The sequence below is a fragment of the Saccopteryx bilineata genome, chromosome 8 (genome assembly GCF_036850765.1).
Source record: "Saccopteryx bilineata isolate mSacBil1 chromosome 8, mSacBil1_pri_phased_curated, whole genome shotgun sequence".
Taxonomy (NCBI): domain Eukaryota; kingdom Metazoa; phylum Chordata; class Mammalia; order Chiroptera; family Emballonuridae; genus Saccopteryx; species Saccopteryx bilineata.
The window spans coordinates 84574910-84595140 of NC_089497.1; the positions used below are offsets into that span (position 1 = coordinate 84574910).

Sequence of the window (20231 nt, forward strand, 5' to 3'; positions counted from 1 at the left end):
ATTAATTATTGTTTTATTTCTCATGTGAACAACTGGAAACCCATTGCTGCCCGCCTTGCTGTCGTGTTGGGTCTTATACCTGGCTTAGAAGTAGTATACCAAGAACTATATCCTTAGCAAGATAGGCCATTGCAAAACTCTGTAGTTAGAGAACTTTGCCCTGTTTTCAGTTAATTTTCTTTCTTCTCAGGCACTTTAGGTGGCCTTGTATAATTGGGTCTCCACGGGCCTGACTTATCTAGTTCTTTGTAAAATTTTATTTTATTTTCTCACTGCTTTCTATCCTATGTTAAATCTAAATGTTATAAATGTCATGCCTAAAATGACAGGTGTCTGATTACCCATCCAAGCTGAGGGGTTATGGTTGCCAACACTTTAATTTGTGTTTTTCTTAGATATATGATCCTTTTAACAAAGAGCTCTAGAAATTAGAGGTGTTCACTACAAGAGAGAAATCTCAAATACAAATCTTCTAGATGCCTTGGCAATACAATAGGAGTGGAAATTTTGGTCTGTTCATCTCAATTCTTGGCGAGCTTCTGGTAAAATCAACTCCGTTCAGAAGAATGTACAGAATTTCCTTTGCAGATTTATGTAGAAGTTTACAAGGACAAGATTGACCACAAACGGCATTGAGAGCATCAATCTTGTCTTTCAGCTTCGATGATTAGTGTTGATAGGATGAAATTGGGGGGGAAAGTGGTTAACATCATGTAAATTCACCTAATTTGAATATAATACTGACTTGAATCATAAAGCCAGTTGAGATAAAAGTTAGTTGGTGCTACCTATAGCCATATCACCTCAGCATATTTCCAGTTATTTCTACAAAAACAATTATTAAGCATCTATTATGTGCTACACACTGACTGGTTTAGTGATACAGGATACAGTGGTGAATAAGAGAGACAGATTAAATATTAATATACCAAACTTTCCACTGTGGCATTCAGGATGGAATGAGAACCAGCTCCCCCTTTCTTGAAACTTACATTTATGTGTCCATTCCAGGTGAGTCTTGCAGAGAGCTGGAGGAACACCGTCAGGAACGCACAGAGCAGGGCCAAGCTCAGGCACAAGTTAAAGGTCTGAAGCGTCAGGTGGAATTCCTCATAGTGTGGTGGGTCCACACAAACTGATTGGAATTTTGCATATGGAAAAGGAAAGGCAACTGCATATCCAAGATAATTGGTCCCTGCAACCCCTGAAAATGAGTAGAAGCAATACAAGCCAAGGAGAGCCGATTCCAAGGCTACTGCAAAATAAAGTGGACATCCCATATGGTTCAGAATCACAAAAGTGAAACTAGCTTCCTACTGCAAATAAAGCAGAAACAAATTGTTACTTTGGGAATTAGATTTTTCCAAAGCTTCTTAGCAATGTGAAGAGAAAGAAGCCAGGTCTTAATCACTCTTACTGGGAAATGAAGAACAAATGGGTCTCAATCTTGTATTCTCTCCAATCTACATTACAGAAGAATACCATCAGCCAACTGGGGCAAAGAATAAAACCACTTAACAAATATTCATTTATCTCCTGTCATGTGTTGAAAACCAGTCTGGGGTGGTAAAAACAGATGAGTAAATAGAATCCTTGCCTTATCCGAGGATCTTGCCACTGACATCCCTTAAGAAATTGTTAGAAACATAGAACTTCAGATCTTAGATAGACAGAAAGGGAGAGAGATGAGACACATCAACTCATAATTGCAGTACCTTAGTTGTTCATTGATTGCTTTCTCATATTTGCTTTGACTAGGAGGCTCCAGTTGAGCCAGTGATCCCTTGCTTAAGCCAGTGATCTTGGACTATAAGTCAAGTGACCTTTGGGCTCAAGCTAGTGATCATAGCATCATGTCTCTGATCCCACGCTCAAGCCAGTGACCCCATGCTCAAGCTGGTGATCCCGTGCTCAAGCCAGATGAGCCCGCACTCAAGCTGGTGACCTTGGGGTTTCAAACCTGGGTCCTCACTGTCTCAGATCAATGCTCTATCCGCTGCACCACCACCTGGTCAGGCCAAGGTAGTTTTTCTATATTGTGGGATAACTTGGTTATATACTACTAAAATTCAAGATCTTAAGACTTTTCATTCTTTTTTAAAGAGAAAGAATACAGGCAGTTGGAAAGAGATTTCAAAATGAGGAGTTAAGACTTGAAAATATATACTGAAAGCAGAGAAACCTAAAGATCTGTTTCTTCTAGATGAGATCCAGGAGCCTTAACACTGGCTGTCCTCCCCCAAGGACAACACATACAATAACCAGGGAAACTTGTAGAAGAGGTTTGAAGCAGGAATCAGGTTTAAAAATTTTAATTGAGAACATAGTTTATTACTAAAATTCATCATAATAAGGCATCAATCAGAAAGAATTCAATTATAATTGAAAACCACATTTTTTATGTTCCACGCTGAACTAGTAGAGATTTGATCTTTAAACCCACACCACCATTCTCCTTGATGCTGTAAAAGGGATTCTGTAATAAAACTGACAAGTCCAGTGCTGGGAAGTAACCTCACAGGGTGATCTGATAATAAATAACTAACTGGGCAGATGTGGTAGGTAGTCACATCCCAGTCACATAACTTCTTTAGTAAAAGGTTTATCTTTGTCTTAAGCAAATCTTGTCCATCATTCTTATGTATCTGGGTTAACACACTTTTGAAATGACTCTTCTCAGACCCCTCCTTTTAAGACATAGCCATCTTCAAGAGAGTACGGAGTCCTGTGCGCTGTCCTGTAGTCCAATCCCCACCCGGCTTCCCCCTCTCCATGTCATCTTCCTACGTTCCCTCCTTAATATCAAAGGCTTAAAAGAAACTGCAAAACTGTCACTCTCTGAAGAAGTTTAGATCTTGCTTCTTGGCAACTGTCATCCATTTTGGCTCAAATAAAATCTTTAAAAAATTCGTTACAAGTTTGGATGTGTCTCATGTCAACCATGTCTACGTGTGTACCAAGTATCTCCAGGTCCACTCTTTGTGAGCCAGCAGGAGGAGTATGCCAGCTGTGAAGGCCTGTGAAAGAAGACGGGACAATAACATCCATGCGAGTATGTACCTCTGCAAAGAGCTCCATCTGTCTCCCAATCTGATAACTTTATCTTGAACTAGAAGGAACAGCAAATGGCTAAATGGATTTATGGCTCCAATCTCCTCTTCATCTGTTATGACAATGAGGGAAAGAAGCCATCAGTGTCATAAAGACATGAAAGCTCACTTAAAAAAACTTTTTTTCTGAGTTGCCTCGGCCATCACAGTTATATAACCTTTGCTACAGTAAGGTGTCATGGTGATAGAAGCTTGGCTTTATAACCCTTGCCGTATACTCTCTTTTGATTAATTGTCTGTCTATTGTTCATCCTTCGTACTAATTGCTGAAACTGTACATGGGAAGAACAGGAATGAAATGTGTCACAAATCCCTGCAAACCCTCTCAGCAGCAGCACTATCTTTTACTATTTGTTTTCTCTTAAAAAAGCCTGCTGGTGGGATACAAATACATGATCCTTGTTTCTCAAGTAACAAAGATTATCATTAGAATGAATGCATGATGGGGCATTTATTGTTCTGGGTGCAGTGGTGTCAAGCTTTTCAAAAGAGAGTTCTTTATAGTCTCCATTGAAGTAAAAAGGCACAAAGGGCAGAATAAAAATAATTAAACAAAGAAGGGAATGGTGTCACTAGAATTATGCAATAGGTAATGAAAGAAAGAAAAAAAATTCTGGGCTCATCCTTGATCCAGCATTAGGTCTTATAAAGGAGACCTTTGTGGTCATAGAGCCTGTGCTGGTCAAATAAGTTTTTAAATATAACATATATGTTTGCTTGCTTTGGGTGTGGGAGACAGGCTGTAAACCAGCAAAGTCATTATAGCCTAAGGCTTAGTTTTAAAACTAAGCTTTTCCTCACACCCTTTACTGTTGCATAATAGGGGGTGGTGCACTCTCATGAGGAATCCCATTATGCCTCAGATAAGTGACTTTGTATCAGAGACTTCCTTATTTGTATATTGGATTAAAGGTGTTGATTTCTACACTATAAAGTGGGGGCAGACTAGGGGCTGGCTCTCTTTGGTTCCTGAAATTAACATTAGTGAGGAGAGCAGAGAAAGGCCACGTGGAGGAGAGGTGAAAGCAGCCAAGATGGCAGAGTGCTGAAGGAGAAGCCAGTGTGTGCAGAGAGAAGGCGATGGGGAACAGAGGTGAATAAGGCTGGTGAGCTAGGATCCTTTGATTCTAGGAAACTCAGGTAAGTCAGTGGCTTTGGGAGCCCTGAATGGAAAGGGAAGTGTTTTCCCACTATGTGTATTTCTTGCCCGCTGGGTGCAAGCTAGATTAAAGGTAAAGGCCCACCAGTTCTTGGCTCCATTGTTTCATTACCGTCTGTCCAAATCAAACCTGAACCTGCATGGGCCAGGCGGCTGTGATGGTGGCCGTAGCTACTGGCTTTACAGCCTGGAAATCACTTATTCCTAACCCATACATCATTTGTTCCTAGTCAAGACATGTTTTGAGATTGAGAGAAAAAAAACAGGAAGAGATGTGCTTGTTATAAGATACAGAATGAAGACAGGACTAAAAATAGTATCATTTAGGCTTTTGACAGAGAAATAAACATGAATGGATATATAGTATCAACAAATTTAAAGGCAAAAAATCAGAGCCTGTACCAATGTAGTTTTGTGGTATGCCGCTTTTGTAGCTCCAGATTTGATATATTTATTATTTTGAGACCTAGCTTTTCATTTTCCTGTCATATTTTTTTAAATTTATTTATTAAATTTAATGCAGTGACATTGATAAATCAGGGTACATATGTTGAGAGAAAACATCTCTAGATTATTTTGACATTTGATTGTGCTGTATACCTCTCCCCCAAAGTTAAATTGTCTTCTGTCACCTTCTATCTGGTTTTCTTTGTGCCCCTTCCCTCCCCCAACCCCTGTCTCCTTCTTCATCCCCTCCCCCCACCCTCCACCCCCCACCCCTGTTGCTATCACATTCTTGTTCATGTCTCTGAGTCTCATTTTTATGTCCCTTCTATGTATGGATTCATATAGTTCTTAGTTTTTTTTCTGATTTACTTATTTCACTCTGAAAAATGTTATCAAGGTCAATCCATGTTATTGTAAATGATCCGATGTCATCATTTCTTATGGCTGAGTAGTATTCCATAGTATATATGTACCAAAGCTTTTTAATCCACTCGTCCTCTGACGGACACTTGGGCTGTTTCCAGATCTTCGCTATTGTGAACAATGCTGCCACAAACATGCAGGTGCATTTCTCCTTTTGGAGCCGTTCTATGGTGTCCTTGGGATATATTCCTAAAAGTGGGATAGCTGGGTCAAAAGGCAGTTCGATTTTCAGTTTTTTGAGGAATCTCCATACTGTTTTCCACAGTGGCTGCACCAGTCTGCATTGCCACCATCAGTGCAGGAGGGTTCCCTTTTCTCCACATCCTTGCCAGCACTTATTCTGTGTTGTTTTGTTGATGAGTGCCATTCTGACGGGTGTGAGGTGATATCTCATTGTGGTTTTAATTTGCATTTCTCTAATAATTAGTGATGTTGAGCATTTTTTCATATGACTATTGGCCATCTGTATGTCCTCTTTGGAGAAGTGTCTATTCATCTCTTTTGCCCATTTTTGGATTGGGTTGTTTGTCTTCCTGGTGTTGAGTTCTACAAGTTCTTTATAAATTTTGGTTATTAACCCCTTATCAGACGTATTGTCAAATATGTTCTCCCATTGTGTAGTTTGTCTTTTTATTCTGTTCTTGTTGTATTTAGATGTGCAAAATCTTTTTAGTTTGATATAGTCCCATTTGTTTATCCTGTCTTTTATTTCACTTGGCCGTGGAGATATATCAGCAAATATATTGCTCCGAGAGATGTCTGAGAGCTTACTGCCTATGTTTTCTTCTAAGATGCTTATGGTTTCACGGACTACATTTAAGTCTTTTATCCATTTTGAGTTTATTTTTGTGAGTGGTGTAAGCTGGTGATCTAGTTTCATTTTTTTTGCAGGTAGCTGTCCAATTTTCCCAACACCATTTGTTAAAGAGGCTGTCTTTACTCCATTGTATTTCCTTACCTCCTTTGTCAAATATCAGTTGTTCATAGAACTGTGGGTTTATTTCTGGGTTCTCTGTTCTGTTCCATTGATCTATATGCCTGTTCTTATGCCAGTACCAGGCTGTTTTGAGTACAACGGCCTTGTAGTATAACTTGATATCAGGAAGTGTGATACCTCCCACTTTATTCTTCTTTTTTAAGATTGCTGAGGCTATTCGTGTTCTTTTTGGTTCCATATAAATTTTTGGAATATATTGTGGTCTGTATCTTTGAAGTGTGTCATTGGTATTTTAATTGGTATTGCATTGAATTTATAGATTGCTTTGGGTAATATAGACATTTTAATGATGTTTATTCTTCTTAACCATGAGCACGGTATATGCTTCCACTTGTTTGTATCTTCCTTGATTTCTTTTATCAATGCTTTGTAATTTTCTGAGTACAAGTCTTTAGTCTCCTTGGTTAAGTTTATTCCTAGGTATTTTATTTTTTTGGTTGTAATAGTGAAGGGGATTGTTTCCTTAATTTCTCTTTCTGACTTTTCATTGTTGGTGTATAAAAATGCCTCTGATTTCTGAGTATTGATTTTATATCCTACCACTTTGCTGAATTCATTTATCAGGTCCAGTAGCTTTTTGACTGAGACTTTAGGGTTTTCTATATACAATATCATATCATCTGCAAATAATGATAGTTTTACTTCTTCTTTTCCAACTTGAATGCCTTTTATTTCTTCTTGTTGTCTGATTACTGTGGCTAGGACTTCCAGGACCACGTTAAATAAGAGTGGTGAAAGGGGCACCCCTGCCTTGTTCCTGATCTTAAGGGGATTGCTTTTAATTTTTGCCCTTTGAGTATGATGTTGGCTGTGGGTTTCTCATAGATGGCTTTTATTATGTTGAGGTATGTTCCCTGTATTCCCACTTTGCTGAGAGTTTTGATCATGAATGGGTGCTGGATTTTATCAAATGCTTTTTCTGCATCTATTGAAATTATCATATGGTTTTTCTCCTTCTTTTTGTTTATGTGATGAATCACATTGATTGATTTACGAATATTGTACCAGCCTTGCCTCCCCAGAATAAATCCCACTTGATCATGGTGTATGATTTTTTCCATATATTGTTGGATCCGGTTTGCTAATATTTTGTTGAGGATTTTAGCATCTATATTCATCAGAGATATTGGCCTATAATTTTCTTTCTTTGTGTTGTCTTTGCCTGGTTTTGGAATGAGAATTATGCTCGCCTCATAAAAGGAGCTTGGAAGTCTTCCTTCCTCTTGAATTTTTTGAAATAGTTTGAGAAGGATAGGAGTTAGTTCTTCCTTGAATATTTAGTAGAATTCCGTTGTGAAGCCATCGGGCCCTGGACTTTTTTTTGTTGGGAGTTTTTTGATAACTATTTCGATCTCATTTGTTGTAATTGGTCTGTTTAGGTTTTCTGATTCTTCCAGATTGATTTTTGGAAGATTGTATGTTTCAAGGAATTTGTCCATATCATCTAGGTTGTCTAGTTTTTTGGCATAGAGTTCTTCATAGTATTTTCTTACAATATTTTGTATTTCTGTTGTGTCAGTTGTTATTTCTCCTCTCTCATTTCTAATTTTATTTATTTGAGTCCTCTCTCTCTTTTTTTGGTGAGTCTCGTTAAAGGTTCATCAATCTTGTTTACCTTTTCAAAGAACCAGCTCCTAGTTTCATTGATCCTCTGTATTGTTTCTTTAGCCTCTGTGTCATTTATTTCTGCTCTGATCTTTATTATTTCCTTCCTTCTACTACATTTGGGCTTTAGTTGCTGTTCGTTTTCTAAGATGCAGGGTTATGTTGTTTATTTGAGCTTTTTCTAGCGTCGGAAAGTGTGCCTGTAGTGCTATGAACTTCCCTCTCAGCACTGCTTTCGCTGTGTCCCATAAATTTTGAGTTGTTGTATGCTCATTGTCATTCGTTTCTAGGAATTTTGTTTCTTCTTTGATCTCATTCTTAATCCATTTATTATTTAACACCCTGCTATTTAGTTTCCATGTGTTTGAGAATTTTTGAGCTTTTCTGTTATGATTCATTTCTAGTTTCATGCCGTTGTGATCAGAGAAAGTGCTTCATATGATTTCAGTCTTCTTAAATTTGTTAAGAGCACTTTTGTGCCCTAACATGTGGTCTATCCTAGAGAATGTACCATGAGCACTTGAAAAGAATGTATATTCTGCTGCTTTAGGGTGAAAGGTTCTGAAGATATTTATTAAATCGAGTTGATCTAGTGTTTCCAATAAGTCTGCTGTTTCTTTGTTAATTTTCTTTCTTGAGGATCTATCTAGTGATGTTAGTGGGGTATTGAAATCCCCTACTATTATAGTTTTGCTGTTGATCTCACCTTTAAATCCATCAAAGTTTGCTTTATATATTTGGGTGCTCCTATATTAGGTGCATAGATATTTATAATAGTTATATCTTCCTGTTGGATTACTCCCTTTATCATTATGCAGTGGCCTTCTTTATCTCTTACCATATCCTTTGTTTTAAAGTCCAATTTGTCTGATATAAGTATTCTACCCCAGCTTTTTTTTTCATTTCCGTTTGCATGGAATGTTTTTTTTCCATCCTTTTACCTTCAATCTATGTGTGTCTTTTATTCTAAGGTGTGTCTCTTGTAGACAACGAATGTATGGGTCCTGTTTTCTTATCCACGCAGCTACCCTATGTCTTTTGATTGGATCATTTAATCCATTTACATTTAAGGTTATTATTGATATGTAGTTGTTTATTGCCATTTTCTTCTTTAAATGTGTATTCCTTTTTTGCTATATTCTTTTCCTACTTTGATCTATTTACAACAGGCCCCTTAACATTTCCTGCAGCATTGGTTTGGTTGTAATGAATTCCTTGAGTTGTTTTTTTGTCTGGGAAGCTTTTTATTTCTCCTTCGATTTTAAACAATAGCCTTGCTGGATAAAGTAGTCTTGGTAGTAGGTTCTTGTTCTGCATTCCTTTGAATATTTCTTGCCATTCCTTTCTGGCCTCAAGTGTTTCTGTTAAGAAGTCGGATGTCATCCTTATGGGGGCTCCTTTGTAGGTGATAACTTTTTTATCTCTTGCAGCTTTTAATATTTTCTCTTTATCGCTTAGCTTTGGTATTTTAATTATGATATGTCTTGGTGTAGGTTTCTTTGGGTTTCTCTTTAATGGAGTCCTCTGTGCTTCTTGGACTTGTGAGAGTTTCTCTTGCATTAATTTAGGGAAGTTTTCAGCTATGATATGATTGAACAACATCTCTATTCCTTGTTCTTTTTCTTCTTCTTCAGGAACCCCTATGATGCGGATGTTATTTCTCTTCATGTTGTCACAGAGCTCTCTAAGGGTTTCCTCTGACTTTTTGAGTCTCTTTTCTCTTTTCTTCTCTGCTTTCATGCCTTCATTCCAGTTGTCCTCTAATTCACTGATTTGATCCTCTGCTCTATCTATCTTGTTTTTAATTCCTTCCATTGTGGTCTTTATTTTTTTGATATTGTATTTGCCATCTCTGACTGATTCTTTTTTATACTTGCTATTTCTTTATTTAGGTTTTCATAATGACCATCCATTGTTGTTCTAAGATCCCTAAGCATCCTTACAGTGATTATTTTGAACTCCGCATCTGGAAGTTTGATTATCCTGAAGGTGTCACTTGTGGTTTCATTTGGATTGCACTTTTTTGTCTTCTCATGGTGTTTTATTTGTAGAGTTGGTTGAGTCTAGGCTTGGTGTTGTCTGCCTCCAGTTTTCAGTTGTGTTATTTCTAGGTCTTCTTGGGTTGGTATCAGCTGTTATCTGTAATCCACTTTCGAATTTGGGCAGCTTTGAAGTCTTGATTTGTTTGTTTTCTTAACAGGTTTTAGTCTTGTTTACTGATCTCAGCAGGGGTCTTCCTTGAAACTGTATCCAGGAATGTGATGGGTGTAACCTGAGACTCTGAAGGCCTCTTCCACCAACTAATCTCTCTGGGGGCAGGGTGTTTTCTCAGCTTCAGTAGGGGGAGGTGTATCTCAGATCTCCATGGAGACCTGAGTTACTGCCCCTCCTCCCCACTTCTTGTTTTCAGCTGTGTCTTGTTGTTCTGATTGTAGCTGGATAGATGTCTGGAGATCTCTGACCTGGAAGCACTTCAGCTCTGTTTTATGAAAGGTTCAGTCCCTGCCCCAGCTATGGCTGCCTCCAGCATGGATGAGCCAGCTTTTTTGTTTGTTTCCTGCATTCTTTAGCCCCTCACAGTCTGTCCCTCTCCCTGTCCTTTTCATTTGGGAGATAAGCTGGTCTTTTCAACACACCTCACTCCCTGGTCACCAGGTAAGTGGCTGTGAGCAGTAGTTTCTGCTCTTTTCCCTATGTGAGATCCTCTCTGGGCTCTCAGCCTCACCCCCCCCCGCCCCTCCGTTCCTGTAAGCAGAGGAGATTCAGGCGCTCCCTACGAGAATTGTGGCTTCTTCTTTGCTTCTTGGTTTTTGACAGCTGTTCTTGCAGTTCAGAGTTGGTTTTTCATGCTGATTTTTCCTAAATTGATTTGTATTCCAGTTTGGTGGTGAAAGCTGGGTGTCTGTGCATCCGCCTACTCTTCTGCCATCTTCCTTAGTCCTTTCCTGGCATATTTTACTTTGAATGTTGGATTTAGAGAATTTGAGTGGAGGGGCTTCACGCACATACACACACTCACACAAAACTTCTGTGTAGATAAGCCTGAAATTCCAGACTTGGCATCGCCATACCATGAAACTCCCATAGATTAAAACGAAACCATCTGTAGTCAAAAGAGCTTGGCTTGATTCTGCAAGAGGAAAGTTTCCAGGGGATCTTAGGGAGGTTAGGGCAGCATAAATAGTACAACCAAACAGGAGAATTATTAAGAGTAACTGTAGCACTGCCGGCTAAGTCCCGGGCTAATCTATGCTTTCGGTGGCAAGGTGCTCAAATGACACATCACTCCTCTGTGAGAAACACTGAAGCCAAGGAGATGAAAGCCAAGGAGACACCCCCCTCCTGGTTTAACTCAGAGAAGACAGCCCACGTTATCAGATGCTTGATTCCAAGTTGCCTTAACTACTTTGAATGGTTTCTTTCCTTTCAAAAGTTGAAAAATGCTGTTGTAGCTGCCAGCTTGAATTTTGCTTTGTTTACACAAAACTTTGAAAAAGACCTTTCATGGAGTAGGCTGGTGTGTGAATAGCAGTAACTTGTTAAATCCACTCTGCAGACGTGGCTGGGGCTGGAGCAGCACACATGCACACTGAGCCTGCACATCTGTCTTTACTGGTGCCCTCAACTGTGCATGGGAAATGGAGTGGGGGTGTTCCCCAGGACTCAAAGCCCTCCCCTTTTATTTCTTAAAATTTTTTTTTGTTTTTATATAGGGATAGGAAAAGAATAAAAAAGGAAGAGATTTGAGTTATGGAAGAGGTCACGTGGGAAAGGAAAGGGAGGAAGGGCGTTTCTGAGCAGTTGGGCAGAACAGGGTAGTCAGGTAGTGAGGAAGGACTGAGAGGGAGGTGTGCTGGGGAGGGTGCACTCTCCTCCCTCAGCTCTTCTTGATAGAAGAACTAGATGGGCAGTTCTAGGGACAGTACTTGAGTTTTGCAACAGTTGCTGCTAATATTCTGATTGTACTGTAATTGTAAGCCCTCCCACTAAATCTTTAAATTGTGCAACAAAGGGTGCAGTTCCTAGAATCAGATGCATTGAAGGTAGCAGGCAGCAGTCACAACAGGAACAGAAACTGTTAGAAGAATCATTTTAATATAGGATACCAAAACAAGGGATACCAGAACAAGGAATAATGACAACAGTGAACATTTATTGAGCACTATTCTAAATACTTTACATGTGTTCATTTTATGACTCTGTGATATAGATCGTCTACTTTATATATATATTTTTTGACAAAATCCATGACATTTATTGTACTATAATAATTACTATAATGTTTCTATAACTATAACTTGAAATAATCATAATTTTATTCAATTTTATATTATTAAACTTTCTTTTTCTTTCTTTTCACCCTGACCACAGTCAATCATAGCTGTCCAGATGACCAATTTAAATGCAAAAATAATTTATGATTTATTTTTTAAATTCACTGATTTTGAGAGAGGGAGAGAGGGGAGAAAGAGTGAGAAGCATCAACTCATACTTGCTTCACTTTAATTGTTCATTGATTGCTTCTCCTACATGCCTTGACTGGGGGTTCAGGCCAAGCCAGCAACTTTGGGCTATAAGACAGTGACCTTTGTGCTCAAGCCAGCAACTTTGCGATCATGTCAATGATCCTGTGGTCAAGCCAGTGACCTCACACTCAATCTGGCAACCTTGGGATTTCAAATCTGGGTCGTCAGGGTTCCAGGTCAAAACTCTATCCACTGTGCCACCACTGGTCAGGAATTGCTGCACTTTTAAAGTGAAGCACAGAGAAGCTAAATAAGGTGAACAAGCTCACTAAGTAATAGTTTTATAAATAATGATTTCGACTCTCAATGGAATTTACAGTCCAGATGGGAAAATAGTGCATATATACGATTGTCCACAAAGTAGGCAAGAATGGGTGCTTTCGATGTGAGAAGAGCTCAAGGACAAGATGCCACTTGCAGAGGCACGATCATGGGGGAAGGCACCGTGGAGGAAGCAAGACTTGGACAGGGACCAGAGTTCACACCCTGACGCTGCCCTTTGGATTACTGATTTTAAGGGGCTGTTAAGAAATACAAGACTCGAGAGACCTGAAGATGGCAGTGGAGTAGGCGGACGCACAGATGCCCAATTCTCACCACCAAACGAATACAAATCAATTTAGGAAAAATCAGCATGAAAAACCAACTCTGGACTACAAGAACAACCAAGGATCTGAAAAACCAAGGATCAAAGAAGAAGCCACAACAAACTTGGTAGAGAGTGCCTGAATCTCCCCTGCTTACAGGAATGGAAGGGGGGTGGTGAGGCTGAGAGCCCAGAGGGTATCTCACTTCAGGGAAAAGAGCAGAAAATACTGCTCACAGCCACTTGCCTGGTGACCAGGGAGCGAGGTGTGTTGAAAAGACCAGCTTATCTCCCAAATGTAAAGGAGAGAGAGAGAAACAGACTTGAGGGGCTAAGGAATGCAGGAGACAACCTAAAAAAGCTGACTCATTTGTGCTGGATGTGGCTATAGCTGGGGGAGGGACTGATTCTTCCACAAAACAGTACTAAATTGCTTCCAGATCAAAGATCTCCAGACATCTCTCCAGCTCCAATCAGCACAACAAGACACAGCTGAAAACAAGAAGTGGGGAGAAGGGGCAGTAACTCAGGTCTCCATGGAGATTTGAGATACACCTCCCCCTACTGAAGCTGAGAAAACACCCTGCCCCCAGAGAGATTAGTTGGTGGAAGAGTCCTTCAGAGTCTCAGGTTACACCCATTGCATTCCTGGATACAGTTTCAAGGAAGCCCCCTGCTGAGATCAGTAAACAAGACTAAAACCTGTTAAGAAAACAAACAAATCAAGACTTCAAAGCTGCCCACATCCGAAAGTGGATTACAAATAATAGCTGATACCAAGCCAAGAAGACCTAGAAATAACACAACTGAAAACTGGAGGCAGACAACACCAAGCCTAGACTCAACCAACTCTACAAACAAAACACCCAAACACAGACAATGAGAAGACAAAAAAGTACAATCCAAATAGAACAAGAGTAACCTTCAGATGAGCTGAGTGATATGGAAATAATCAAACTTCCAGATGTGGAGTTCAAAATAATGATTGTAAGGATGCTTAAGGATCTTAGAACAACAATGGATGGTCATTACGAACACCCTGACTTCTCAACAGAAACACTTGAGGCCAGAAGGGAATGGCAAGAAATATTTAAAGTAATGCAGAACAAGAACCTACAACCAAGACTACTTTATCCAGCAAGGCTATCATTTAAAATTGAAGGAGAAATAAAAAGCTTTACAGACAAAAAAAAAACCTCAAGGAATTCACTGCAACCAAACCAAGGCTTCAAGAAATGATAAGGGACCTGTTGTAAACAGATAAAAAAAAATTATATAGCAAAAGAGAAATACAGTTCAAAGAAAAAAAATGGCAATAAACAATTACATATCAGTAATAACCTTAAATGTTAATGGATTAAATGATCTGATCAAGAGACATAGGGTAGCTGCATGGATAAGAAAACAGGACCCATACATATGCTGTCTACAAGAGACACACCTTAAATCAAAAGAGGCACACAGACTGAAGATAAAAGGATGGAAAAAAATATTTCACGCAAATGGAAATGAAAAAAAAGCTGGGGTAGCAATAATTATATCAGACAAAATGGACTTTAAAACCAAGATCATAGTTAGAGATAAAGAAGGTCACTACATAATGATAAAGGAAATATAACCATTATAAATATCTACGCACCTAATATAGGAGCACCTAAATATATAAAGCAGACTTTGATGGACTTAAAGGGCGAGATCCACAGCAATACTATAATAGTAGGGGATTTCAATACCCCATTAACATCATTAGATAGATCCTCCAGAAAGAAAATCAACAAAGAAACAGCAGACTTAAAGGAAATATTAGATCAACTCGATTTAATAGATACCTTCAGAACCTTTCACCCTAAAACAGCAGAATATACATTCTTTTCAAGAATGGTACATTCTCTAGAATAGACCACAATTAGGGCACAAAAGCGGTCTCAACACATTTAAGAAGACTGAAATCATATCAAGCACTTTCTCTGATCACAATGGCATTAAACTAGAAATCAACCACAATAGAAAAATTGAAAAACATTCAAACACCTGGAAACTAAATAGCACGTTATTAAATATCAAATGGGTTAACTTTGAGATCAAAGAAGAAATTTAAAAATTCCTAGATACAAATGATAATGAGCATACATCAACTTCAAAATTTATGAGACACAGCAAAAGGAGTCCTGAGAGGGAAGTTTATAGCATTACAGCCATACCTCAAGAAGCTAGAAAAAGCTCAAATAAACAACTTTACCCTGCATCTAAAGGAATTAGAAAAACAATAGCAAGTAAAGCCCAGAGCTAGGAAAAGGAAGGAAATAATAAAGATCAGAGCAGAAATAAATGACACAGAGGCTAAAGAAACAATACAGAGGATCAATGAACCCAGGAGCTGATTCTTTGAAAAGGTAAACAAGATCGATGAACCTTTAACGAGACTCACCAAGAAAAAAAGAGAGAGGACTCAAATAAATAAAATTAGAAACGAGAGAGGAGAAATAACAACTGACACAACAGAAATACAAAATATTGTAAGAAAATACTATGAAGAACTGTACGCCAAAAAACTAGACAATCTAGATGAAATGGACAAATTCCTTGAATCATATAATCTTCCAAATATCAATCTGGAAGAATCAGAAAACCTAAACAGACCAATTACTACAAATGAGAATGAAACAGCTATCAAAAAACTCCCAAAAAAGAAAAGTCTTCGGCCTGATGGCTTCACAAGTGAATTCTACGAAATATTCAAAGAAGAATTAACTCCTATCTTTCTCAAGCTATTTCAAAAAATTCAAGAGGAAGGAAGACTTCCATACTCCTTTAATGAGGTGAGCATAATTCTGATTTTAAAACCAAGCAAAGTCAATACAAAAAAAGAAAATTATAGGCCAATATCCCTGATGATCTTAGATGCAAAAATCTTCAACAAAATATTAGCAAACTGGATCCCGCAATATATGGGAAAAAGTCATACACCATGATCAAGTGGGATTTATTCTTGGGAGGCAAGGCTGGTACAATATTCGCAAATCAATCAATGTGATTCATCACATAAACAAAAGAAAGGAGAAAAACCACATGATAATTTCAATAGATGCAGAAAAAACATTTGATAAAGTCCAGCACCCATTCATGATCAAAACTCTCAGCAAAGTGGGAATACAAGGAACATACCTCAACATGATAAAGGCCATCTATGACAAACCCACAGCCAACATTATACTTAATGGGCAAAAATTAAAAGCAATCCCCTTAAGATCAGGAACAAGGCAGGGGTGCCCCCTTTCACCACTCTTATTCAACATAGTTCTGGAAGTCCTAGCCACAGCAATCAGACAAGAAAAAGAAATAAAAGGCATCCGAATTGGAAAAGAAGAAGTAAAACTATCATTATTTGCAGATGATATGAGATTGTATATAGAAAACCCTAAAGTCTCAGTCAAAAAACTACTAGACCTGATAAATGAATTCAGCAAGGTGGCAGGACATAAAATCAATTCTCAGAAATCAGAGGCATTTTTATACGCTAATAATGAACTGTCAGAAAGAGAAATCAAGGAATCAATCCCCTTTACCATTGCAACCAAAAAAATGAAGTACCTAGGAATAAATCTAACCAAGGAGATTAAAGACTTGTACTCAGAAAATTATAAAACATTGATAAAAGAAATCAGGGAAGATATGAATAAGTAGAGGCATATACCGTGCTCATGGTTAGGAAGAATAAACATCATCAAAATGTCTATATTACCCAAAGCAATTTATAAATTCAATGCAATACCGATGACTTACTTCAAAGGTATAGAACACATATTTGAAAAATTTATATGGAACCAAAGAGAACATTAATAGCCTCAGCAATCTTGAAAAGGAAGAATAAAGCGGGAGGTATCACACTTCAGGATATCAAGTTATATTATAAGGCCATTGTACTCAAAACAGCATGGTACTGGCATAAGAACAGGCACATAGATCAATGGAACAGAACAGAGAACTCAGAAATAAACCCACAGCTCTATGGACAACTGATATTTGACAAAGGAGGTAAGGAAATACAATGGAGTAAGACAGCCTCTTCAACAAATGGTGTTGGGAAAATTGGACAGCTACCTGCAAAAAAAGAAACTAGGCCACCAATTTACACCACTCACAAAAATAAACTCAAAATGGATAAAAGACTTGAATGTAAGCCGTGAAACCATAAGCATCTTAGAAGAAAACATAGGCAGTAAGCTCTCTGACATCTGTTGCAGCAATATATTTGCTGAATTGTCTCCACATGCAAGTGAAATAAAAGACAGGATAAACAAATGGGACTTTATCAAACTAAAAAGCTTCTGCACAGCTAAAAACAATAAGAACAGAATAAAAAGACAAACTACACAATGGCAGAATATATTTGACATTGCGTCTGATAAGGGGTTAATAACCAAAATTTATAAAGAACTTGTAAGACTTAATACCAGAAAGACAATCCAATCCAAAAATGGGCAAAAGAAATGAATAGATACTTCTCCAGAGAGGACACACAAATGGCCAATAGGCATATGAAAAAATGTTCAACGTCACTAATGAGTAGAGAAATGCAAATTAAAACTACAATGAGGTATCACCTCACACCTGTCAGAATGGCACTCATCAATTAAACAACACAGAATAAGTGCTGGCGAGGATGTAGAGAAAAGGGAACCCTCCTGCACTGCTGGTGGGAATGCAGACTGGTGCAGCCACTATGGAAAACAGTATGGAGATTGCTCAAGAAAGTAAAAATCGAACTGCCTTTTGACCATGCTATACCACTGTTAGGAATATACCCCAAGAACACCTCAGCACCGTTTGAAAGGACGAAATGCACCCCCATGTTTATGGCAGCATTGTTCACAATAGCAAAGATCTGGAAACAGCTCAAGTGTCCATCAGAGGACGAGTGGATTAAAAAGCTTTGGTATATATATACTATGGAATACTACTCAGCCATAAGAAATGATGACATAGGATCTTTTACAACAACATGGATGGGCCTTGATAACATTATACTGAGTGAAAGAAGTAAATCAGAAAAAACTAAGAACTATATGATTCCATACATAAGTGGGGCATAAAGATGAGACTCAGAGACATGGACAACAGTGTTGGGGGTACAGGGTGGGGGGAAGAGAGGGAGGGGGGAGGGGGAGGGGAGGGCACAAAGAGCATGGCTTTTCAGCATTTGCCATATTTCTTCTTTAATCTATAGACAGACAGCAAATATTTACTTATGGTTTTTCCACTATAAAGACTGCTGTCTTAGGGACAAATGCTGATGAACTATTTCAGCAGTTCCCCCTTCTTCAAAAACTTATATGTCAACATAGAGCTCCATGTTTCATAGGACATACTGAAGCTCACTCCATGCTCCCTGGAGGTATAACACAAGGGAATGCCCTTTTTTTTTCTTTCATCTTTTCTTTTTCTTTCTTTTTTTTTGTTGTAGTATGTTTTCTTTTATTTATTTATTTTTTGTATTTTTCTGAAGATGGAAATGGGGTGGCAGTCAGACAGACTCCCGCATGCGCCTGACCGGGATCCATCTGGCATGCCTACCAGGGGGGAATGCTCTGCCCATCTGGGATGTTGCTCTGTTACAACCAGAGCCATTCTGGTGACTGGGGCGGTGGCCATGAGGCCATCCTTAGTGTCCGGGGTGACTTTCCTCCGGTGGAGCCTTGGATGAGGGAGGGGATGTGAGAGGCCGAGAGGAGGGAGAGGGGGAGGGGTGGAGAGGTAGATGGGCGCTTCTCCTGTGTGCTCTGGCCAGGAATCGAACCTGGAAATCCTGCACACCAGGCCAATGACTTCTACGGGTCTACCATATCATGCTTTTTACTTAAAAAAAAAAATTACATTTCTTTTGAAGGCTGATGAACAGGAGACACCAAATCTTTTTCGCCTGCAAACTGCTACCTTCTTTATTAGATCCAGCTAATAACACTGTTTTGTCTTTTTCCAAATAGCTCCAGATATATGGAAAAGATTTATATAGACGGATGGGGATCCTCAAACCCCTCAACGAGATCTTCTGAGCATGGGTTTTAAGATACCTAGAGGCAGAAAAAGCCCAACAGAGATCAGGGGAACTACCAGCTTTTAGGATACACCCTTAAAAACTCCTTAAAGGCTCCAATGCCCCAAAGGGGTCTCATAGGATGCCATCTGGGTCCTGCTTCAATAGTGGAAAGGAAGGTCATTGAGTTAAATAAAGCCTGCCAGGCTTACATGCCTCTGCTGTTAGGAAACAGGGACACTGGAAGGTAGGCTTCACCCTCGCTCCTCTAAGGGAGGGTTCAGTCTCTTCCAGCCCTGCTCCAGCCACCTATGACCTAACCATGCCCAGAGTACTGGGGTTTGCCACTGGAGGCTGAAGGTGCCCAGGGCCATCGGCCGCATCTATGACACTATGGACGAGCCTAGGGTATTTCTTCCAAGAAGCAGGTAAACTGTTCTCATTTGCACAAGGGCCACTTAACCATGTTTTGCCTGAATAGTCAGATTTTTTATTATTCCCTCAAAGATCTCTGTTGTGGGTGTTGATAGTCCTATTTTCTTCTGCTTTGCTTAAAATATAGTGTTTCCTTTATCCCTCCTACCTCAATGTCCCACTCAGATTTCAGGCTGGGACCTAATCCTAATTTAGAGCTCTCTTTCCCCCTTTTGCCACTTTGTATTATGAATTTACCTTTGCCACCCAGCTTAGTGTATCCCAAGGTTCTCTTTACCATGTCACAGTCGCAGAGCTCCAGGGAAAAGCAACCTGGTCTCAACTCTGCAGGCAGAGGAGAACAGAAGCTCCATATCCACGCATGCTGCAAATGGCTTTTCCAGTCTACCTGAATCATTACCAGCTAGAAGCAGCGGTCATTGGGACTTGGACATGAGCTGCAAAGTATAGAATGGTGACAACAATTCCAGTGCCATGAGGACTTTTCCTGGATGTGGACTTTTCTGGACTCCTGCTCCCTGTGACAGCTCCTAACAGACTGAACTGTGGTTGGGTTGCATTTTTCAGGGATTTGGCATGGTGATGGGGCCAACTTGGACTTGGTGAACATGTTAAGGACACTACTCTTTTATGGATTCTTGCTGTATTGGCCAAAAGTTTGCTTAAATGCTTTAAATCACTGTAAAAAAAATAGAAGACTGGATAAAGAAGATGGGGCACATATACACCATGGTATACTATTCAGCTAGAAAAAATGATGACATCAGGTCACTTACATCAGAATGGTGGAATCTTGATAACATTATGCGGAGTGAAATAAGCGAATCAGAGAATCAGAAAAAAACAAGAACTGCAGGATTCCATACATTGGTGAGACATAAAAGCTAGACTAAGAGACATGGACAGGAG

At 39.1% G+C, this 20231-nt stretch overlaps 1 protein-coding gene across 1 annotated transcript in view; it reads right to left on the reverse strand.

Moving 5' to 3' along the window:
- Nucleotides 1-920: 920 nt before the first annotated feature.
- The window catches only part of TMEM212 (transmembrane protein 212), a 31640-nt gene continuing 12329 nt past the window's right edge, over nt 921-20231 (reverse strand). Inside the window, 2 exon segments of the mRNA XM_066241844.1 lie at nt 921-1316; nt 2958-3017. Of these exon segments, the coding sequence (XP_066097941.1) occupies nt 921-1316; nt 2958-3017 (456 nt within the window).